Raw genomic sequence first — 25,089 nt, forward strand, 5'->3', positions numbered from 1 at the left:
TCTTAGCACAGTGCCTGGCATGTAGTCCCACTTAGTAAATACTAGCTATTATTATAAAATTGTATTCAGTAAATATAACAAATAATATAAAATGTGCTTCCATTCCACTTAAAAGGAGGAAGATGATGAAAGGGAGAAAGAGAGAGATGACGTAGGTTGAAAATTTTTTTTTTTTGCGTTACGCGGGCCTCTCACTGTTGTGGCCTCTCCTGTTGTGGAGCACAGGCTCCGGACGCACAGGCTTAGCGGCCATGGCTCACAGGCCTAGCCGCTCCGCGGCATGTGGGATCTTCCCGGACTGGGACACGAACCTGTGTCCCCTGCATCGGCAGGCGGACTCTCAACCACTGCACACCAGGCAAGCCCAAAAATATTTTTAATGGTAGACTAAAGAATAATTTTTAAATGCTGGAGTGGAATAAAGAACACAAAGGCGAATTAAGGGAAGAGAAAGAAGAAAACAGAAACAAAGGAAACAATAATACGTTCTGAGTATTATTTAAGATAAACTACTTCTTGTTATAACTTGTCATTCATTATTAGATAGCACAATAAGAAATACTTAGTAGTTCCCCTGTATTGAATTTTTCACAAAATATATTTAGGGCGACTATACTAATTACTGAGATGAATACAAAGAATAAGAGATATAGGCAAGGCTTCCCTGGTGGTACAGTGGTTGAGAGTCCGCCTGCCGATGCAGCAGACACGGGTTCGTGCCCCGATCTGGGAAGATCCCACACGCCGCGGAGCGGCTAGGCCCGTGAGCCATGGCCGCTGAGCCTGCGCGTCTGGAGCCTGTGCTCTGCAATGGGAGAGGCCATAAGAGGCCCGAGTACCGCCAAAAAAAAAAAAAAAAAAAAAAAAAAAAAGATATAGGCAATTTTCAGAACATACAATCAGCTTGGGGTATTCAAAACATAGTGTACAGTCAGCCCTCTGTATCTGCAGGTTCCGCATCTGCAGATTAAACCAACTGTGGATCAGAAAGAGTATTTTTTAAAAATTCCAGAAAGTCCCAAAAAGCAAAAGTTTCTGGCAATGAAAACTGCCTGATAAAAGAATAAGCTTCCTTAAAGAACTCTTTGTTTTGGTAAGAATTTATGTGGTGGCTGAATCAGGGTTCTCAGCCTCATCACTATGAGCATTTGGGGACTGGTACATTGAAGGATGTTTAGCAACATCCCTGGCCTCTACCCACCAGATTCTAGTAGCAACCCCTCCCCAAGCTGTGGTAACTAAAAATGTCGTCATATATTGCCAACTCTTTCTTATGGGGCAGAAGTCACCCCTGGTTGAGAACCTCTTGGCCAGATAATCATCTTTCAGGTTTACTGTAGAAGGGCTTCTTGCTAAGGCACTGGGAAAAAATCCATTCAGGCAGATAAAGTGACAGCAAGCCCGAATTGTGTGTGTGTGCACATGTGTGCATTTTATACATATAGGCTGGGTTTGTGCTCTTCCACTGGCCTCAAGCACCACATCTCCTTTAGTAACACAAGCCTGGCGATGTGACCTTTAAAGCCTTTTGAATTTGTGTAACCAGCTCTAATCTAAGGATTACCAGCTTCTCTCTTCCCACTCCCTAACCCCCAAAGGTTAAGGTTTTGGAGGAGATAAAGGATATGGTGATCCTTTTAGGAAGACTTCCTTGGAAGAAGTAGAATTTGACCTGCTTACTGGAAAATGGTAGCATTTTAGTAATCAGAAAGAAGCAGCAGTTTAGAGTGAGACTGTTGTACACAGCATTAGTTAGGTTGTACACACAGTCAAGGGGAGGGGAAGATAAACTGAGTTTTTCCAAGGGCAGGAATAATTTTTCTTTAACAGAAAGTCCTTGTAGATTGCTACTTTTAGAGTAATTCCTTCTACTTCTAAAAGTAACCTATTTATTTTCTAAGGTTTTGATTTATTTTCTAAGGTTCTTTTCTCACTTTTACTAGTTCTCAAGCATTTTTCCTCTGTCCCCACCCATTTCATTTTCATGTTATCTCACAATTCAAAGAATATATAAAGCTGTAAGTTTGGAATCCCAACTCCCACACTTCTGGCAATTTTACTTCTCTTCATCGCTAAGTATTAATGTATTTTCACCTATCCTCGTTGCCTTCTCCTGTTTCTAGACTTGCTGTTCTTTCTGCCTTGAGTTAACTCTGCCATCCTCTTTGCCACCTGGCATTCTCATCTTTCAAGGTTCCATTGAGCTCACTCATGCTCTTGGTCCCTGCCTTCAGGTCCCAGGCTAATTTAGTTGCTCCCCCAGTGCTGCTCTACATATCTCTATATATGCAGTATAGCGCTTGTGCGTTGCTCTTCTATATTGGCCTCTGCCACTCAACAGAGAGTTCCCAGAAAACAGAAATTTGCTCGCTTTTGTAGCCTGAAAACTTTATATACTATCTTGCATATACTGAGTTTTTTGATAAATCTTTGTAAACTTATGGTTCATTTAAACTTATGTGCAAGGTCTATTGAGTTTAAGAAGTATGTAGATTTTCATACTTAAGAGCCTTTTAGAACCATAATATTGCTTATCTTTATTTTTGACATGATTCTGAATGTTTTATCCCATTCCACAGTGCCTGAAAGTTGTAATTTTAATATTTATATTATATTGGGCTTTTCCCTCCAAATCGATTTGTTTTCTAATCTGATGGGAGTCAAAATATGAATGAAACTAGAGTTGAGAATTGAGCTTTTTGGAGATAGCTGTTTGCAGCTCTTTAGATTCTCTTATAAAATTTTCATAGGCTTTCTAGTTTGCAAATAGTATATTAAAATATATTAAATGTATTAAATATGAATATAATAGAATATATTGATGTGTCAGTGTATTTTATAAATAATTTACATATTATTAAGTACCGTATAAACACAAAACAGTATTGATATTATTACTGTTATCTCTCTGAAAAGTTTATTCATATCAAATTGCTGCGTAAGAAATCCTTTAAGCAATAGGTTGTTTATCAGGAGATATCACTTCTAAGGATGCTTGTTTTGTTATTTGATAAAGTTAAGGCATGCCTATGACCTGGAATCCTAAGCCTGATATAGATATTATCTTTCAAACTAATGTTCCATAGAGATTGTTCTAGGAGATAATAATAAATGTTAATGGCTATATGTCAGAAAAAAAGGTTCATGACAAATAAATTGCATAGTTTATCCCCTTCTTGGAGCTCTACACTGTGCTTTGGCCAATTAAAGCCTCATAGAATTAATACAGTAAAGAAATCTGTTTCACCTTGTGTAACCCATTATTTCCAATGCTTAATACAGCACAGCATGCTATTTTCCTGGCACATCTATTAATATCCTGCAGAACAATGTTCTTTAGAACACCAATTTGGGAAATGCTGGTCTAAAGTAATTACTTCTTCTAGTTAAATAAATAGTCCCTTTTCTCAGAACATTTGTTTCTCATATAATTCTCTCCAGCTAATGAAATTATGTCGGATTTTCCCCAAATATGTACCCATCAGACAGGTACCCTCCAAGTCAGAAGTACCTCAACTTTTCCATTCATCTTCCAGACCTTTATAGAATGTTCCCTATTGTATATTTACTTTTTTACTCACGACAGTTTAAGACCTAGGGCCAATGTTTCTTTTCTCTCCATTATTGCATGTGTCTGAAATAACTAAGTTTTTTTTTTTTTTATTGGAGTGTACTTGCTTTACAATGTTGCGTTAGTTTCTCCTGTATAGCAAAGTGAATCAGCTATACGTATACATGTGTCTCCCCTTTTCTGGATTTCCTTGCCATTTAGGTCACCACAGAGCATTGAGTAGAGTTCCCTGTACTATACAGTAGGTTCTCTTCAGTTATCTGTTTTATACATAGTATCAGTAGTGTATATATGTCAATCCCAATCTCCCAGTTCCTCCCACCCCCACCCCCACATCCCCCTTGATACCCATACGTGTGTTCTCTAGTCTGTGTCTCTATTTCTGCTTTGTAAATAAGATCATCTATACCAATTTTTTCAGATTCCACATATATGCATTAATATACGATATTTGTTTATCTCTTTCTGACTTACTTCACTCTGTCGGACAGTCTCTAGGTCCATCCACGTCTCTACAAATTACCCAGTTTCGTTCCATTTTATGGCTGAGTAATATTCCATTGTATATATGTACCACATCTTCTTTATCCATTCATCTGTCAATGGACATTTAGATTACTTTCATGTCCTGGCTGTTGTAAATAGTGCTGCAGTGAATATTGGGGTGCATGTGTCTTTTTGAATTATGGTTTTCTCTAGGTGTATGCCCAGTAGTGGGATTGCTGGGTCACGTGGTAGTTCTTCTTTTAGTTTTTTAAGGACCTTCCATACTGTTCTCCATAGTGGCTGTATCAGTTTACATTCCCACCAACAGCACAAGAGGGTTCCCTTTTCTCCACACCCTCTCTAGCATTTGTTGTTTGTAGATTTTGAGATGATGGCCATTCTGACCAGTGTGAGGTGATATCTCAAGGTAGTTTTGATTAGCATTTCTCAAATAATTAGTGATGTTGAGCATCTTTTCATGTGTTTGTTGGCCATCTGTATGCCTTCTTTGGAGAAATGTCTATTTAGGTCTTCTGTCCATTTTTTGATTGGGTTGTTTGTTTTTCTGATATTGAGCTGCATGAGCTGTTTATATATTTTGGAGATTAATCCTTTGTCAGTTCCTTTGTTTGCAAATATTTTCTCCCATTCTGAGGGTTGTTTTATCGTCTTGTTTATGGTTTCCTCTGCTGTGCAAAAGCTTTTAAGTTTAATTAGGTCCTATTTGTTTATTTTTCTTTTTATTTCCATTACTCTAGGACGTGGGTCAAAAAAGATCTTGCTACAATTTATGTCAAAGAGTGTTCTTCCTATGTTTTCCTCCGAGAGTCTTTCTTATAGTGTCTGGCCTTACATTTGGGTCTTTAATCCACTTTGAGTTTATTTTTGTGTATGGTGTTAGGGACTGTTGTAATTTCATTCTTTTACATGTAGCTGTCCAGTTCTCCTAGCACCACTTTTTTTCTTAATAAATGTATTTATTTTATTTATTTATTATTTTTGGCTGCACTGGGTCTTCGTTGCTGCGTGGGCTTTCTCTAGTTGCAGCGAGCGGGGGCTACTCTTCGTTGTGGTGCGCGGGCTTCTCACTGTGGTGGCTTGTCTTGTTGCGGAACACGGGCTCTAGACACGTGGGCTTCAGTAGTTGTGGCTCGTGGGCTCTAGAGCACAGGCTCAGTAGTTGTGGCGCACGGGCTTAGTTGCTCCATGGCATGTGGCATCTTCCTGGACCAGGGCTCGAACCCATGTCCCCTGTGTTGGCAGGCAGATTCTTAACCACTGTGCCACCAGAGAAGCCCTCCCAGCACCACTTATTGAAGATGCTATCTTTTCTCCATTGTATATTCTGGTCTCCTTTCTCATAGATTAGGTGACCACAGGTGCGTGGGTTTATCTCTGGGCTTTCTATCCTGTTCCATTGATCTATATTTCTGTTTTTGTGCCAGTACCATACTGTCTTGATTACTGTAGCCCTGTAGTATAGTCTGAAGTCAGGGAGCATGATTCCTCAAGCTTCATTTTTTTTTTTTTCTCAACATTGCTTTTGCTGTTCAAGGTCTTCTGTGTTTCCATACAAATTGTAACATTTTTTTTGTTCTAGTTCTGTGAAAAATGCCACTGATAATTTGAAAAGGATTGCATTGAATCTGTAGATTGCTTTGGGTAGTATAGTCATTTTCACAATTTTGATTCTTCCAATCCAAGAACATGGTGTGTCTCTCCATCTGTTTGTGTTGTCTTTGATGTCTTTCATCAGTATCTTATAGTTTTCTGTGTACAGGTCTTTTGCCTCCTTAGGTAGGTTTATTCCTAGGTATTTTATTCTTTTTGTTGCAGTGGTGAATGAGATTGTTTCCTTAATTTCTCTTTCTGATCTTTCATTGTTAGTGTATAGGAATGCAAGGGATTTCTGTGTATTAATTTTGTATCCTGTGACTTTACTAAATTCCTTGATGAGCTCTAGTAGTTTTCTGGTGGCATCTTTAGGATTTTCTTTGTATAGTATCATGTCATCTGCAAACAATGACAGTTTTACCTCTTCTTGGTGAATTTGGATTCGTTGTATTTCTTTTTCTTCTCTGATTGCTGTGGCTAGGACTTCCAAAACTATGTTGAATAATAGTGGTGAGAGTGGGCACCCTTGTCGTGTTCCTGATTTTAGAGGAAATGCTTTCAGTTTTTCACCATTGAGAATAATGTTGGCTGTGGATTTGTCATATATGGCCTTTATTATGTTGAGGTAGTTTCCCTCTATGCTCACACTCTGGAGAGTGTTTTTTATCATAAATGGGTGTTGAATTTTGTCGAAAGCTTTTTCTGCATCTATTGAGATGATCATATGGTTTTTGTTCTTCAATTTGTTAATACAGTGTATCACATTTATTGATTTGCTTATATTGAAGAGTCTTTGCATCCCTGATATAAATCCCACTTGATTATGGTGTATGATCCTTTCAATGTGGTGCTGGGTTCAGTTTGCTAGTGTTTTAAGGATTCTTGTATCTATATTCATCAGTGATATTGGCCTGTAATTTTCATTTTTTTGTGAGATCCTTGTCTGGTTTTCATATCAGGGTGATGGTGGCCTTGTAGAATGAATTTGGGAGTGTTCTGCCCTCTGCAAGTTTTTGGAAAAGTTTGAGAAGGATAGGTGTTAGCTCTTCTCTAAATGTTTGATAGAATTTGCCTGTGAAGCTTTCTGGTCCTGAACTTTTGTTGGTTTGAAGATTTTTTTTTTTTTTTTGTGGTACACGGGCCTCTCATGCTGTGGCCTCTCCTGTTGTGGAGCACAGGCTCCGGACACACAGGCTTAGTGGCCATGGCTCATGGGCCCAGCCGCTCCATGGCATGTGGGATCCTCCTGGACCGGAGCACAAAACGGGGTCCCCTGCATTGGCAGGCGGACTCTCAACCACTGCGCCACCAGGGAAGCCCTCTTTGAAGATTTTTAATCACAGTTTCAATTTCAGTGCTTGTGATTGGTCTGTTCCTATTTTCTATTTCTTCCTGGTTCAGTCTTGGAAGGTTGTGTATTTCTAAGAATTTGTCCATTTCTTCTAGGTTGTCCATTTTTTTGGCATATAGTTGCTTGTAGTAGTCTGTTAGGATCCTTTGTATTTCTGCGGTGTCAGTTGAAGATTCTCCTTTTTCATTTCTAATTTTATTGATTTGAGTCCTCTCCCTTTTTTTTTCGATGGGCCTGACTAAAGGTTTATCAATTTTGTTTATCTTCTCAAAGAACCAACTTTTCATTTTATTGATTTTTGCTATTGTATTTTTTGTTTCTCTTGCATTTATGTCTGCTCTGATCTTTATGATTTCTTTCCTTCTAGTAACTTTGGGTTTTGTTTGTTCTTCTTTCTGTAGTTGCTTTAGGTGTAAGATTAGGTTGTTTATTTGAGATTTTTCCTGTTTCTTGAGGTAGGATTGTATTGCTGTAAACTTCCCTCTCAGAACTGCTCTTGCTGCCACCCATAGGTTTTGGGTCATCGTGTTTTCATTTGTCATTTGTTTCTAGGTATTTTTTTATTTCCTCTTTGATTTCTTCAGTGATCTCTTGGTTACCTAGTAGCACATTGTTTAGCCTCCCTGTGTTTGTGTTTTTTACAGTTCTTTTTCCTGTAATTGATTTCTAATCTCATAGCATTGTGGTCAGAAATGATGGTTGATATGATTTCAGTTTTCTTAAATTTACCAAGGCTTGATTTGTGACCCAAGATGTGATCTATTCTGGAGAATGTCCTGTGTGCACTTGAGAAGAAAGTGTATTCTGCTGCTTTCAGATGGAATGTCCTATAAATATCAATTAAGTCTATCTGGTCTCATGTGTTATTTAAGACTTGTGTTTCCTTATTGATTTTCTGTCTGGATGATCTATCCATTGGAGTAAGTGGAATGCTAAAGTCCCCCACTATTACTGTGTTACTGCTCAACTCCCCTTTTATGGCTGTTAGCATTTGCCTTATGTATTGAGGTGCTCCTGTGTTGAGTGCATAAATATTTACAATTATTACATCTTCTGGGATTGATCCCTTGATCATCATGTGGTGTCCTTCCTTATCTCTTGTGACAGTCTTTATTTGAAAGTCTGTTTTTTCTCATACGAGTATTGCTACTCTAGCTTTCTTTTGATTTCCATTTGCATGGAATATTTTTCCATCCCCTCACTTTCAGTCTGTATGTGTCCCTAGGTCTGAAGTAGGTCTCTTGTAGACAACGTGTATACAGGTCCTGTCTTTGTATCCATTCAGCCAATCTGTCTTTTGGTTGGAGCATTTAATCCATTTACATTTAAGGTAATTATCGGTATGTGTGTTCCTATTACCATTTTCTCAATTGTTTTGGGTTTTTTTTTTTTTTGCGGTACGCGGACCTCTCACTGTTGTGGCCTCTCCCGTTGCGGAGCACAGGCTCCGGATGCGCAGGCTCAGTGGCCATGGCTTCCGGGGCCAGCCACTCCACAGCATGTGGGATCTTCCCGGACTGGGGCACGAACCCGTGTCCCCTGCATCGGCAGGTGGACTCTCAACCACTGCGCCACCAGGGAAGCCCCTTGGGTTTGTTTTTGTAGGTCTTTTTCTTCTCTTGTGTTTCCTGCCTAGAGAAGTTCCTTTAGCATTTGTTGCAGAGCTGGTCTGGTGATGCTGAATTCTGTTAGCTTTTGCTTGTCTGTAGAGCTTTTGATTTCTCCATCAAATCTGAATGAGAGCCTTAATGGGTAGAGTAATTTTGGTTGTAGGTTTCTCCCTTTCATCACTTTAAATATATCCTGCCACTCCCTTCTGGCCTGCAGAGTTTCTGCTGAAAGATCAGCTGATAACCTTATGGGGATTCCCTTGTATGTTATTTATTGCTTTTCCCTGTTGCTTTTAATATTTTTTATTTGTATCTAATTTTTGGTTAATTTGGTTAATATGTGTCTCAGCATGTTTCTCCTTGGGTTTATCCTGTATGGGAGGCTCTGTGCTTCCTGGACTTAACTGACTATTTCCTTTCCCATGTTAGGAAAGTTTTCGACTATAATCCTTTCAAATATTTTCTCACACCCTTTCTCTTTTTCTTCTTCTTCTAGGACTCCTATAATTTGAATATTGGTGCATTTAATGTTGTGCCAGAGGTCTCTGAGACTGTCCTCAATGCTTTTCATTCATTTTTCTTTATTCTGTTCCTCAGCAGTTATTTCCACCATTCTGTCTTCCAGCTCACTTATCATTTCTTCTTCATCAGTTATTCTGCTGTTGATTCCTTCTAGTATATTTTTAACTTCAGTTATTGTGTTGTTCATCACTGTTTGTTTGTTCTTTAGTTCTTCTAGGTCCTTGTTAAACATTTCTCGTATTTTCTCCAATCTATTTCTGAGATTTTGGATCATCTTTACTATCATTACTCTGGATTCTTTTTCAGGTAGATTGCCTATTTCCTCTTTATTTATTTGGTCTTGTGGGGTTTTTCCTTGCTCCTTTGTCTGCAACATATTTCTCTGTCTTCTCATTTTGTCTGGCTTACTCTGTTTGAGGTCTCCTTTCCGCAGGCTGCAGGGTTGTAGTTCCTTTTGCTTCTGGTGTCTGCCCCCAGTGGGTAAGGTTGGTCCAGTTGCTTGTGTAGTCTTCCTGGTGGGAGGGACTCATGCCTGTGTTCTGGTGGGTGGAGCTGGATCTTGTCCCTCTGATGGGCAGGGCCATGTCACATGGTGTGTTTTGGGGTGTCTGTGGGCTTAGTACAACTTGAGGCGGCCTGTCTGCTTATGGGTGGGTTTGTGTTCCCATCTTGCTTGTTGTTTGGCTTGGGGCGTTCAGCACTGAAGCCCGCAAGCAGTTGGTGGAGCTGGGTCTTGGAGTTGAGATGGAGACCTCCAGGAGAGCTCTCGCCAATTAATATTTCCTGGGCAAGCAAACAGCAACAAAACAATTAAAAACAGACAAACAAAACCCCAAACAAATGATAAAAGCAAAACCAAACAAAAACAAAGAAAACAAACACACACACATACAAAATAAGAAACAAAAACTAAAACAGAGGGAAAAAAAAGAGAACAACCAGACAAACAAAAGAACCTCAAAATGAAATCAAACAATTAAAAACAAAATCAACAAAAAATAGAAAACAAAAGAAAAGCAGAATGGAAACTGAAGGAAAAAGCAAAGAAAACAAAACAAACACACAAAAATGATTTTTAAAAAATGATTTAAAAAAGATAAGAACAAATAGAACAAAGGAAAAAAAGATAAAAAGAAAATAGAACAAAGGAAAGAAAAAAGAAAAAGAACAACAAAAAGTAACATAGAAATAGAAATATAAAACAATTAAAAATATAAAAAAAATTTTTAAAAGCTAAATAAAAATAAGAACAAATAATAGAAAAACAGCAACAAAACATTAAAAAAATAGTAATAATTATATTTTCCTGGGGTCTCAGCTATCAGTGTCATTGCCCCCACCGTGAGTCACAGCCAACCTTCACCTCCCCAGGAAGCCCTCCAAAGCCTCTAGATAGGTCTCTGGTCCCTCTGTGGACACTGTGGGGCAGCTAAGACTCTGACCTGGCCCAGCTTCCACGTGTACGAGTCCCCAAAGTCCACAGCTGCTAGAGCTACGCGAGTTTCAGTTGTGGGAACACTCATTGTCCATTCAGATATTCCATAGATGCAGGGTTTACCCAGCTGAAGGCAGGGATTTAATCCGTGGTTTGTGTAGCTGCACGGAAAGATTTTTGTTCCTCTTCCTTAGTCGATCTGCCCTTGGGGCTTAGCTGTGGTTTTAGCCTCACCTCTGCATTTGGGCCACCCACAGGAGTCTTCCCCCGAGGCTGCCGTGGAGCACTCGGGTCTGCCCTGGTGAGGACAGGGCGTGGAGGTGGCACGACTGCCTGGGTCACGGGGGCCCTGGCAGTGACAGGGGTGTGGCAAAGCCAGTGGCTACAGGCACGAGAGATCTGGCCCCGGTGGGAGGCTTTCCTAGCCCCTGGCGGCTGGTACAAGAAGGTCAGCCCTGGTGGGGGCTTTTTCTAGCACCTGGAATGGCAGGGGCCCAGCACATGGGGAGAGAGAGGCTGCAGTGGCAGCTCCACCCTCTGTGCATCACTCAACAGAGGTGCCTTGCTTCTATGGCAGTCTGGGTTTCCTCCACAAGCATTCCTCATTGTGGATTTCCTCCCTCCTGTCCCCTTAGGCTATCTCCTCACAGCCAACCGCAGTCCTCCCTGCGGGTTTGCTCTCCAGTCCCGATGTTCCAGCTCTCAGCCCCCATGTGCACCGGCGGACACACGTCCCAGTCTGGGGTGTGGAGGGCTGTGGTGTGGACCATCTGTGTAGGTCTGTCCTGTCTGCCACAGACCTGCCATTTCACCCTCCTCCAACAGCCTCAGATGCTCCCCTTCTGTCCCAACTGATTTCCCCATTGGTAAGGGGGCTTCCCTGGATGCGGAAACCTCTCTTCTGCTTCAGCTCCCCGCCAGGGGCACAGATCCCGTCCCACTTCCTCTCCGCTTCTTTTTCCCTTGTTTCTTTCATCCTGCCCAGTTATGCAGGGATCTTTTCTGTCCTTTCCGGTGTCCAAGGTCTTCTACTAGTGTTCATCTGGTGTTCTGTGAGAATTGTTCCATGTATTCTTGATGCATTTGTGGAAGGAGATGAACTCCATGTCCTCATACTCCTCCACCATCTTGGTGAATCTGAAATAACTAAGTATTAACATGTTTTAAAAAGCATGATAAACGTGTTTGTGTGTGTATATATATATGTATAAACACTGCAGAACACAATATGGCAGAGCATTTAAAAGTAGAATACATACACATGTAATATATTTATGCATGTAGGTATATATGCATTTATACATATGTATGTACATATATATATATATGTATGTTGTGTGTATGTATTCGACTTTTTTTTAATTAATTTATTCTTTTATTTTTGGCTCTGTTGGGTCTTCGCTGCTGTGCGCGGGCTTTCTCTAGTTATGGTGAGTGGGGGCTATTCTAAGTTGCATTGCATGGGCTTCTCATTGCAGTGACTTCTCTTGTTGTGGAGCACGGGCTCTAGGTGCACAGGCTTCAGTAGTTGTGGCTCGCGGGCTCTAGAGCGCAGCCTCAGTAATTTTGGTGCACGGGTTTAGTTGCTCCGTGACATATGGGATCTTCCCGGTCCAGGGCTCGAACCCGTATCCCCTGCATTGGCAGGCAGATTCTTAACCACTGTGCCACCAGGGAAGTCCTGTATTCTACTTTTAAATGCTCTGCCATATTTAGAGTTCGGTAGGCAGAAAATATTTGATAAATGTTAGGAATTGCCAAGCTTTTGGCAAATAAACATGGGAAGTAATCTTACTAAACCTGCAATACTAGAACCTCTTAATAATCAATAAAAAGTTTGTGTTACTCTAAAAGGGCCATGCTCTATGTTTATAGATAGAAATATATCTCATTGTTGCCATTTTTCTCTAGTTGATCCACCAAAATCGGCAAGCTATCTTGAACCAGTTTGCAGCAAACGCTCCTGTTGGCATCAGTATGAGATCAGGCATGCAGCAGCAAATTACACCTCAGGTAACTTGAGAAAACCAGGCATTGTTAGTACTTCTCTAACCCATAACCCAAACTGTATTTCTTAAAGTGTGGACTTGAGTGTCTTTGAAATGGTCTGTGAACTGATCTTTTAATGATGTTTGTACTGTAGCTTTCTTCTAGAATGAATTTATAATCAACTTGTGATACCCCTTACTGATATTAGATGTAAAGCTGAGGGTTCTTTGTTTCGTTTTGTTGTTATTATTGTCATTGCTATTAGATATCAGGTGACTAAGTAGAAAACTCTTATTGCTGTCCTGATTAGTACCAGTAATAAGAAGCCTCGGATATGAAACTGTATGTATGGTACCTGAAAGCTGATCAAAACCCAGTCACATTGCTTAGTTATCTTAACTACCTTGTGTTCTCCACTTAGTCTGAGCATCAGCATTTTGGTTTTTATTTGTTTTAATGATCCTTGTATAAGAACCCAGAACCATTGGAACCAAACATAAAAAGAACGGTGTAGGCTTCTAAGTGTTATCTAGTGCTTCCTCCCTATTTAACTTCTGCATGTACTTTAATATTTTTGCTTCAACCACTTTTTTTTTTTTGGCTGCACCACGCAGCTTGTGGGATCTTAGTTCCCTGACCAGGGATTGAACCCGGGCCCACGGCAGTGAAAGCGCCAAGTCCTAACCACTGGACCACCAGGGAATTCCCTCAACCACTTTTTTTATGGTTTCCCAACAAATTACACAAAAATTTGGGGGATGAGGTATTTTAGAGAGGATTCGAACGAAACACTTCTCCATAAAATGAACCTAGAAGGATTGGGAGCAAATACTAACCAAAAGGATAAATATTGATAGAAACTGCTGTTTAGCAGCAGATGTTGACATCTTCATGGATCCAGACTTGGGTTTCTCTGTCTTAAAAATCTCAGTGGTTAGCTCATGCAAGGGTAATTAGGCTATAAGGAAACAGGACCCCACTGTGGGAATTCACATAAAGACGAATTCTGTCAGGAAGTCATTATGTCACAGTTTCTTCCAGAGTAGACTTCATCTGGTTGGCAATTTTCATTTTTATGGAGCTGTATGCTTTAATCAGCTCCTCAACCTGAATGGACATTTTCTGACAAAGGCTTTATTGACATGCCATGTTGCTTTGCAAGTTAGACCAGAAAGTGACTTCAACCTAATTTTACCACTTCTTTCATCATTCATAATATTATAGCTATTAAAACACTTACTCTAATGCCTGGAGCAGTCTTACACTGCAGCAATAATATAAGATACCTGGGTTCATTTATTTCTGCTTATTATTTTGTTTCTAATTAATTATTTGCTTTTTAAGTGACGATTTGGCATTGGATCCTGGATTTCCGATTCTTCCTTTTTTAATGGTATTTGTAGGTTTTTCTAATTGTGAAGATAATGCACATTCATTATAGATAATTTGGAAAATACAGAAAATTAAAATCACCTGTTATCACATTTCATTTAAGTAAAGTAGAATAAATGATCTCCAAGAGAAAAGGGAAAACTAAGTTTCACCATATTAGAAACACAGTGAATTTTTTGGAAATGAAAAAGAAAAAAGTCCCCTAACAACCTAATGCCAGATAAGATAGAAGTCATCAGGCACATTTTATTTGTCTTCTTTATGGTTTTCATGTTTCTCTTAATAGTTTTCATGGCCTATATTATAATACTAATCAATATATGCTTTCTTAGACTTTTATCAGTCCTCTGTGTCTTTAATCTGTAAAATGTACTTATTTTCTCTCCTGTAGCTATTACTTAAGAGGTTTTCTTCCTTTTCTGTTTTAGTTTCCCTTGTACACTGATAATTGCTACATATTCTGTTGCTCCAAGCTACTAGGCTTAATCCTGTAAGCTGTCTAAGATAGGTGGTAATCATAATAATATTAGTAAGTGAGGATTTTTTTCTCTCTTTTTTAGCCACCCCTGAATGCCCAAATGTTGGCACAGCGCCAGCGGGAGCTGTATAGTCAACAGCACCGACAGAGGCAGCTAATACAGCAGCAAAGAGCCATGCTTATGAGGCAACAGAGCTTTGGGAACAACCTCCCTCCCTCATCTGGACTGCCAGTTCAAATGGGGAACCCCCGTCTTCCTCAGGGTGCTCCACAGCAATTCCCCTACCCACCAAACTATGGTACAAATCCAGGAACCCCACCTGCTTCTACCAGCCCATTTTCACAACTGGCAGCAAATCCTGAGGCAACCTTGGCCAACCGCAACAGCATGGTGAACAGAGGCATGACAGGAAACATGGGAGGCCAGTTTGGCACTGGAATCAGTCCTCAGATGCAGCAGAATGTCTTCCAGTACCCAGGATCAGGTATGAGGATTACACCTTTATGTTGCTTTTATAAGTACAGTTGGCCCTCAGCATCCACGGATTCCGTACCTGTGGATTCAACAACCCCAAATCGAAAATATCCACCCCCCCCCAAAAAAAAAATTCCAGAAAGTTCCTAAAAGCAAAACTTGAATTGGTTGCACTCTGGGAACTATTTACATTGTATTTACATAGCATTTACATTGTATTAGGTTTTACAAGTAATCTAGAGATGATTTAGTATATGGGAGGATGTGCATAGGTTCTGTTTCTCCATTTTTTATAAGGGACTTGAGCATCCATGGATTTTGGTATCCATGAGGGTCCTGGAACCAATCCCCCATGGATACCAAGGGACAACTATACCACATACATGCTTAGGTCTCTCTTTTCACATGTGTTTCAGTTCACTGACATTGAGGCAATTTGCTGAAGAAGGAAGATGCTGAGGGAGTTCCCTGGTGGCCTAGTGGTTAGGATTCTGGTCTTTCACTGCCCTGGCCTGGGCGGAACTGAGATCATGCAAGCTGCGGGGCGCGGCCAAAAAAAAGAAAAGACGCTGGTGTTGGAGTCAGGAGATCCAGGCTCTAGGCTCAGCTCTTGCCACTAAATGGTTGAGTGGTTTGAGGCTTCTCTCTTACATAAAGCTAAGATGATTAAATTAGAGGATCCATAAGGACCTGACACGAAAATTTTTAACATTTTGTCCGCAAAGCATATTCTTACTTTCTTACTTTCTCTCATGGATCCCTATAAGAATCTTATGAGAGTCCATGTCAGACAATGGGTGTAAGTACATTAACTCAAAATTTGCATACAGATTTTTTTAATTATCTTGGAAATTTTTTTTGATAGATTACATAAGGATAATCAGTCTTCACAGATTATCTCAGACTTCTCATTGGTGTCACCACCCTTAGCTGCTTAGGTTGTAAGCTATTCCTCTGAAATATCAGGCAGCTTTCTGGCTTTCAAAAGCTTTGTTCTTTTTTAATCTTTGATTTGCAGTGTCTCTGTCCTACTCCCTTTGTCCTAGGTAATGATATCTTTTTAAAATTTTTCTTCTATCACTTGGAGATTCTAATAAGTAGTGGCAATAAAACACATTTGATTAATCCACCAGGTTTAATTAAACTTTGATGCAAAATTAATGGCAAATTCCTGGGAGAAAAATTGAAATAAATCCCTTCATTTTATAAATGAAAGAAAAAGTAAATTTTAAGCCTGCTTAAAAATGAATTTCAATGAGAAAGCTGCTGTTTGACCTGAATAAAATGTTGAAGTTATATAGAGATTTTTTTACATGGCAGTATGCTTATCAACTTTGACAGCCAAATCAATTTAGACTTTTCATTCTGGTGGCAACAAGTGCTGAAATCTTTTGACTATCAAATTAAGTATCTAGGGAGACATGTGTCAGAGAGTACCAGAAGTCTCTAAGATGTTTTAATCAAAATTATACCACATCAGTTTCTTTGTCCTCAAGACAATGAAGTCATCTTTGGCTGGTTTATATCACTTACAGTGTATGTGTGGGCAAGAAAAGTATTATAAATCCATATTTTAATTATAATATTGTCTGAACAGGAGTGGCCTTCAAAAGAGTTGTATTTTCACGTGCCTTGTGATTTGTGTATGCAAAGATTTTGACAAGGTTCCTTCAGTGTATTCCAGCCTCTACAGAAGTACTTCCTCCAACATGAGAAGACTTATATAGTTGTTTCCCCATTGCTCTTCCAAAGTGGCAGCTTAGCCAAAACAGCAAATTGATTCTTAGTAGCATTTAGAGCCTTAAATCACAAGATTTATGTCATTCATTGAGGAAAAAAGTAACCACAAATAAGCCAAACATTAATAAATCCCCCAATAAATTCTCTTATTAAAAAAAATAAGATAAAAATAGTACGTCTCAAAAAACTAAAAGTACAACTACCATGTGACCCAGCAGTTCTACTACTGGGTATATATCTGAAAAAAACGAAAACACTAATTTGAAAAGATACATGCACCCCAATGTTCATAGCAGCATTATTTACAATAGCCAAGGTATGGAAGCAACTGAAGTGTCCATTAACAGATGAATGGGTAAAGAAGCTGTGGTATATATATACAATGGAATACTACTCAGCCATAAAATAAAAGATGATATTTTGCCATTCATAACAACGTGGATGGACTTGGAAGATATTTTGCTAAGAGGGAAGAAACTGATGGTTACCAGTGGGGAGAGGCAAGTTAGGGGTAAGCGATTAAGAGGCACAAACTACTATGTATAAAATAAATAAGCTACAAGGATATCTCGTGCAATACAGGGAGTTTAGCCAATATTTTTATAATGATTATAAATGGAATACAACCTTTAAAAATTGTGAATCCTGTGTCGTACACCTGAAACTTATATAGTATTGTGCATCAACTAAACTTCAATTAAAAGTTATTTAACTAATTTAAAAAAAAACAAACAGTACTTCTGTCAGTTTTCAGTCATACTCTTTAACGCTTCATCTCTGGAAGGCCAAGGAAGGATGACTTCTATCTGCTCCTGTTTCTTGACTAAGCCTTCTGGAAAGGCAGTACTCCAAAACCCCATTTCCTGTGAAGTTGACAAGATTTCCTTCAGGGTTGTGGGTCTAGTCTTTAATCTCTTGCAAGCCATATAGAACACAGTGATCGAGATGATGAGTGGGTAGAGCTTCCTTCTTCTCCAGACAGTACAACCAGATGTGTTACTATCCATTGTAATTGCTCTATCTGGTACCCGGATTTTTCTTCCAGTCCAACCTTTTTTTTTTTTTTTTTGCGGTACGGGGGTCTCTCACCGCTGTGGCCTCTCCCGTTGTGGAGCACAGGCTCCGGACGCACGGGCCCAGCGGCCATGGCTCACGGGCCCAGCCGCTCCACGGCATGTGGGATCCTCCCGGACCGGGGCACGAACCTGCGTCCCCCGCATCGGCAGGCGGACTCTCAACCACTGCGCCACCAGGGAAGCCCCCAGTCCAACTTTTGATTGACAAAATGTGCTTTTCACAAAATAAGATGTTTTTTATAAAGTGAGTATCTGTACTACAAACAAACCCCAGAAGCTAGGTACAGTGGAGAGAGTAGTAGTTTTATCCAGTTGCAGTTTGAAATGAAATGGCAGAGCTTTCAGGTCTTCCATGAAAAAACAAAAGCACAGGGGGAAAATTGTTTGTTTCTCTGGAGAGCATAAGAACATTTAAAGGTTCAGTAGTTTAAATTTCTTCCATTGCTCTAAGTTATAAACTTGCACTATCATGATCAGCAACCTGGTAGAAAGCTGCAAGACCAGGTTTTGTGTTGGTACAAATTCAAGTTCTGGAGAAATTCCAGCCTTTTCAAATCAAGCCTCCTCCAAGAAACAAAAAGCACCACATGTTTTTATAAATAAAGTTTTATTGGGACACATCCCAATAAAACTCATTAGTTTACATACAGTCTATAGCTGGCTTCACACAGTAGAGTTAAGTAGTTCTTACAGAAATGTTATGGCCTGCAAAACTGAAAATATTTACTATCTGGCCCTTTGCAGAAAAAGTTGGCTGATCCCTGTGTTAATTAATGATAGTAAAACCAAAGGATGAATAAAGTAGCTTTGCTTTAGTCCTTTGCTTTGGCATCTTTCAACTTAAAATAGACCCAAAGTAAACAAAGGAACATGTAGGTCATAGTAATGACGGCGTATGCTTTCTTTTATTTCTGAAAACAGAAAATTATTGTAGACTATCATGCCATGATGATGAGTGCACAAGAACAGAATTAGACATTTAAAATTTATTTTATACTATGGTAATATTCAAACAAAATATGAGAGAAATTTAAAAAGAAATTTTTTGTACTTATTTGTACTTATTTCATGAATTCCTTGGAGCCAATCCAGAGCTCCCTCTTCTGTGAACTACAGTAAACATGCTACTCCGCTCACTCCTCCTGAGTGATGTCATCTACTCCTGTGGCTTCAATGACTTCTTCATGCTTATGACTTTCTTCTCTATATCTAAACCAGATCTCTCAGCTCTCTCAGCTCATGTGAGAGACATAACTGAATTTTCTTCCAGCACCCAAACTTGTCCAGAGCTAGGCTCATCAACTCCATTTCTCCTTCCCTCCATGCCTCAGTGTGCCAGTTTAACAAACCTCTCAAGTTCCAATAAAGAATACATACCTTGCTCTCTTTTACTTCTAGGCTTTTGTGTTTTCTGTATCCTTTGTCTAAAATGTCCTTCCCTCATCTGTCTCTTTCTTTCCTGTTCCTCCCTCCCCTCAGAGATATCTCCTCTGGGAAGCCCCCCCTGACACTCCCAATCATAAGTACTCACCACTCTGTCTTTTTTTTTTCTTAAAGTATGATAGGTTTTAAAAAAAAATTATTTATTTATTGGCTGTGTTGGGTCTTCGTTGCTGCACACGGGCTTTCTCTAGTTGCAGCAAGCAGGGCCTACTCTTCGTTGTGGTGCGCGGGCTTCTCATTGCGGTGGCTTCTCTTGTTGCGGAGCATGGGGTCTAGGCACGCAGGCTTCAGTAGTTGTGGCTCACGGGCTCTAGAGCGCAGGCTCAGTAGTTGTAGCCCACGGCTTAGTTGCTCCGCAGCATGTGGGATCTTCCCAGACCAGGGATCGGACCTATGTCCCCTGCATTGGCAGGCGATTCTTAACCACTGCACCACCAGGGAAGCCCCACCCTCTCTTAGAGTTACTTGTTCAGCAGCTGCCTTTCTTTTTAAACAACAAGTTCCTTGAGAGAGCCAAGTGTGACCTTTTAAATCTTTGTTTCTCAAGTGCTTAGCACAGTGGTCTGGTGGGAAGAGTAGATGCTCAATGAATCTTTTGATGGAAAAATGAATCCTAATTCTAGTTGCTGCTGCCGGTGAAATTTATGTGGTGAAATTTATGATCCAGCGTGGAGACTTAACATAATCAAAGATAGAACTGTAGAATTTTTTAACTAGAAGAAGGAAGACTGTCTGGTCCAAGGAATCCAAGGTCCAGTGCAGTGGCAGAACTGGGGCCAGAACTCTACCCCTCCAAATTCATTATTCACAGACTGGTTCTTTCTACTAAAACTAGGTCATCTGATAAGGAAAACATGGGCAGTTAGAATGTGAAATTAGGCCAGAAAAAAATGTCAAAAAGCATGCTGGGACTTCCCGGGTGGCACAGTGGATAGGAGTCCACCTGCTGATGCAGGGGACACGGGTTCAATCCCTGGTCCGGGAAGATCCCACATGCTGCGGAGCAACTAAACCCGTGTGCCACAACTACTGAGCCTGCACTCTAGAGCCCACAAGCCACAACTGCTGAGCCCATGAGCCACAACTACTGAGCCTGCATGCTACAACTACTGAAGCTCATGCACCTGGAGCCTGTGCTCCACAACAGGAAAAGCCACCGCAATGAGAAGCCCGTGCACCACAACGAAGAGTAGCCTCCGCTTGCCGCAACTAGAGAAAGCCCGCGTGCAGCAACAATGATCCAACGCAGCCAAAAATAAATAAATAAATTTATTTTTTAAAAAAAGCATGCTGATGTACTTGAAGTCTTATTTATTAACTTTGACCTCACAGAATAATAGCCAGAATTCCCCCCTCACATATGTATTTTTCCTGAAGGAAATTATTTTATCATAAATAAGATTAAAAATGCATTAGGAACAGATAAGTATTTTTTAAAGATCATAACCAAAATAGTTAAAACTTAAAATGTAGAATTAATGCAAAGACAGCCAGTACAAAAATGAAGATGATGGGAGGGAACCCACCCTCTAGAGTCATAAATGAAAAAAATAATTTCTCCATATATTCTAAGTCAAAATTATTTACCAGAGATTAAATTACATATGGAGGAAGCAGCAAGGAGAAAAATATGTAGCTTTTTTTTTTAATATAAATTTATTTATTTTATTTTTGGCTGGGCTGGGTCTTCAGTTGCTGTGTGCCAGCTTTCTCTAGTTGCAGCGAGTGGGGGCTACTCTTCATTGTGGTGCATGGGCTTCTCATTGTGGTGGCTTCTCTTGTTGTGGAGTGCCGGCTCTAGGTGTGTGGGCTTCAGTAGTTGTGGCACAAGGGCTCAGTAGTTGTGGCTCGCAAGCTCTAGAGCACAGGCTCAGTAGTTGTGGCACACGGGCTTAGTTGCTCCGTGGCATGTGGGATCTTCCCGGACCAGGGCTAGAACCTGTGTCCCCTGCATTGGCAGGCGGATTCTTAACCGCTGCGCCACCAGGGAAGTCCCTGTAGCTTTATTTATATAAATTTTATCAAGAAAACAAGTAGCTAAATGTTTAGTGAAAGAAAAAAATATAGAAAGTCTACAGTTGGCTCAACTTTCACAGAAAATTTAAAATATTTTTTAAACTGTAGCCTATAAAAAACAAAACTGAATACTTTAACTACATATCTGGCTAGTTTAACTAAACAGAAAAAAGAGAAAAATCATTGTATTAATAATAACAGAACACAAAATATACAGGAATCTACAGTTATGTTTATAAGGAGACATTAAGGGCATAGAGAAATACTTATGATATAATGATAAGAGAAAGAAGCAAGCCACAAAGTTATGCAGTATTTCATAGAGGAAGATTTGAAGGAATTGTACTAAATTATGGGTAACCACATTATGATATTCTTTTTTTCTGTACCTTTCTAACTTTCTTTACCTCAACAGTATTTAACAGTGAAATGTATTTTGTCAGGAAAAAAATAAAAAAATACAAAGTGCTAGCATAACAGAAAACATAGAAAGAAGCCCGTTTTTACTCTTTTAAATTTTTATGGACTTCCACTTTTGGTCAAGATGGAATAACAGGGACAAGATTTATTCTTCCATCTGAAACAAACAAAAAAATTGAATAGTTGTAGAAATTGTCTAGACTGTGATGCAGGAAGGGGGAATCCAACAGGAGCGTGTGGTTTCCTATAGTTGAGGCAATGGCACTTAAGAGTCTGGGAAAGCCAAGGCAGGTAGAGGTTTTAGGGCACAGAACCAGAGAGAGGAGAGCCACACAGAGAGAGAACCATGGAGATGTATTGAGGGTCCTGCTCAGGTCTTCAGATGAGAACCGATCAGTGTGTGTGTGTGTAAAAAAACCGAGGCCAGGGAAAACCACCTGAAAAGAACTGAGGGAACATCTTCAGAGTTTACACAGGGCCAGTTCCTCTTCCCCCCAGCCAGAATAGAAAACCTTAAAATTCACAGTGTCACGTAGAATACTGAGAAATGTTTGTGCCTAAGTAGCAGGGCAAAATAAGCACCAGGCTAAACCCTGCTCTTGTCTCTTTAGGCACAAGACCCAAAAGAATTAAAACTGTTACCATGTAATGTATCCACAACCCAGACAAAGGTTGAAAATTTAAATTTAAAGGAATTTTTAAAATCTAACACCTAACAAGGTAAAATTCACAAGCCCTGGAATCTGAATTTTTTTTAATTACCAGACATGCAAAGATAAAGGAAAATAAAACCAATAACAAGAAGAAAAATCAGTCATCAAAATCAACCCAGAAATTTCACAGGTGTTAGAATTAAAACAGTTATAAATTATACATTTATTCTGTATGTTCAAGAAGCTAAAGGAAAGCTTGAATGTGTTAACTAAAAGTATGAATGATATAAATAAAACCAAAATGAAACTTCTGGAGATAAAAACTACAGTGTCTGAGATGAAAACTACACTGGATGGGATAAGCAACAGATTAGACATTATAAAAGAAAAAGTTAGTGAACCTGAAGATATAACAACGGAAACTATACAAAATGAAATCAGAGAGAAGACTGAAAAGGTAATAATTTACTCCAAATTGATCTTATAATTACACAATCCGTATCTAAATACCAGCATGCTTTTGGGAGAAATTGACAAGCTTCTCCTACAATTTATATGGAAATGCAAAGGACCTAGAGTAGCCAAGACAATTTTAAAAATTAAGAATAAAGTTGGGGGACTTCCCTGGTGGCGCAGTGGTTAAGAATCCGCCTGCCAACGCAGGGGACACGGGTTCAATCCCTGGTCCGGGAAGATCCCACATGCCGCAGAGCAGCTAAGCCTGTGCACCACAACTACTGAGCCTGTGCTCTAGAGCCCGCGAGCCACAACTACTGAAGCCTGTGCACCTAGAGCCCATGCTCCACAACAAGAGAAGCCCATGCACTGCAACAAAGAGTAGTCCCCACTCGCCACAACTAGAGAAAGCCTGAGCACAGCTACGAAGACCCAACACAGCCAAAAATAAAAATAAATAAATTTATATAAAAAAAAAAAGAATAAAGTTGGTTGACCACCAGTTTCAAAAATTATCATAGGGCTTCCCTGGTGGCGCAGTGGTTGAGAATCTGCCTGCCAATGCAGACAACACAGGTTCGAGCCCTGGTCTGGGAAAATCCCACATGCCATGGAGCAACTGGGCCCGTGAGCCACAATTACTGAGCCTGCGCGTCTGGAGCCTGTGCTCCGCAACAACAGAGGCCGCGATAGTGAGAGGCCTGCGCACCGCGATGAAGAGTGACCCCCACTTGCCACAACTAGAGAAAGCCCATGCACAGAAATGAAGACCCAACACAGCCATAAATAAATAAATAAATACATTGTGTATTATTTATAAAAAAAAAAAAAAATTATCATAAAGTTACAACAATCAAGACAGTATAGTATTAGTACAAGTATAGACATACATATCACTGCAACAGAATAAAAAGTCCAGATATAAACCCTTGCTTTTATGGTCAGTTGATCTTCAACACAGTTATATCAATGGTTACTAATAAGCACTATCCTGGATAAAAAGGAACAAACTACTGATAAATGCTACTTCGGCGTAATGTTTCACTCAACATTATGCTTAGAGAAAGGCATCAGACACAAAAGACCTCACATGATTACATTTATATGAAGTTTTCAATAAAAGGCAAATCTATGGGGATAGAAAGCAGATCAGTGGTTGCCTGAAGCTAGAGGTGGGAGTGGGAATTGACTGCAAACAAACACAAGGGAATTTGAGATATGATGAAAATGTCTAAACTGGATTGTGGTGCTGGTTGCACAGCTCTATAAATTTACTAAAAATCATTGACTTGTGCAGTTCAGTGGGTGAATTTGATGCTATATAGATTACATATCAGTAAAGCTTTAAAAAAAAAAAAGGCAGGGGGCTTCCCTGGTGGCGCAGTGGTTGAGAGTCCACCTGCCAATGCAGGGGACGCGGGTTCATGCCCCGGGTCCGGGAGGGTCCCACATGCCGCGGAGCGGCTGGGCCCGTGAGCCATGGCCGCTGACCCTGCGCGTCCGGAGCCTGTGCTCCGCAAAAATAAATTAAATAAAATTAATTAATTAAAAAAAAAAAAAAAAAAAAAAAAAGGCAGGGAAGGGAAGCAGTGCCCATAAAGACAACTGAGGAGGAGCAGCTGACAATACTTTCTCACCTTTCATTTCATGCGTGGGTTTTTCTTACCTTTTTCCCTCTTCAACTTATTAAGCTTTTTAAAATTATTTTTATTGATGCATACTTGACATAACATTATATTAGTTTCAGGTGTATAACATGATGATTTGATATTTTGTATATATTATAAAATGATCACCACAGTAAGTCCAGTTACTATCTACTACTGTACATAGTTACAATTATTTTTTTCTCATGATGAGAACTTTCAAGATCCACTCTCCTAGCTACTTTCAAAGATGCAGTACGGTATTATTAACTATAGTCACTGTGCTATACATTACATCCCCGTGACTTATTTTTTTCTTCCCGTTCTACTGAGATATAAATAACATACAGCACTGTATGAGTTTAAGGTATACAGCATAATGATTTGACTTACTTCATACATCATGAAATGTTTATCACAAGTTTAGTGAACATCTGTCATCGTGTATCCTTTTCAACTTATTTTTATTACACAAGTAATCTGTCATGTGTGCTCATATATTTTTTTTTTTACACTTAAAAATTCATGTAAAAAAAAAAATTCATGTAGTCAGGGCTTCCCTGGTGGCGCAGTGGTTGAGAGTCCACCTGCCAATGCAGGGGACACTGGTCCGTGCCCCGGTCTGGGAAGATCCCACATGCCACGGAGCGGCTGAGCCCGTGAGCCACGGCCGCTGAGCCTGCGCGTCCGGAGCCTGTGCTCCGCAACGGGAGAGG

The 25,089-nt window shown here is 39.9% G+C and overlaps 1 protein-coding gene and 1 non-coding gene across 4 annotated transcripts in view; one reads left to right on the plus strand and one right to left on the minus strand.

The window, feature by feature from the left end:
- NCOA1 (nuclear receptor coactivator 1) overlaps positions 1-25,089 on the plus strand; it is a 199,118-nt gene that overhangs the window by 155,678 nt on the left and 18,351 nt on the right. For all 3 annotated transcript variants that reach the window (XM_007455501.1, XM_007455503.1, XM_007455502.1), the window contains 2 exons: positions 12,501-12,602; positions 14,531-14,933. In XM_007455501.1, the coding sequence (XP_007455563.1) occupies positions 12,501-12,602; positions 14,531-14,933 (505 nt within the window). The remainder of the gene's footprint in view (positions 1-12,500; positions 12,603-14,530; positions 14,934-25,089) is intronic.
- TRNAE-UUC (transfer RNA glutamic acid (anticodon UUC)) lies at positions 13,208-13,280 on the minus strand. Its single transcript has one exon. It is a non-coding gene; the product is annotated as a tRNA-Glu (tRNA).

Source organism: Lipotes vexillifer, unplaced genomic scaffold (genome assembly GCF_000442215.2).
Source record: "Lipotes vexillifer unplaced genomic scaffold, Lipotes_vexillifer_v1.1 scaffold131, whole genome shotgun sequence".
Lineage (NCBI taxonomy): Eukaryota > Metazoa > Chordata > Mammalia > Artiodactyla > Lipotidae > Lipotes > Lipotes vexillifer.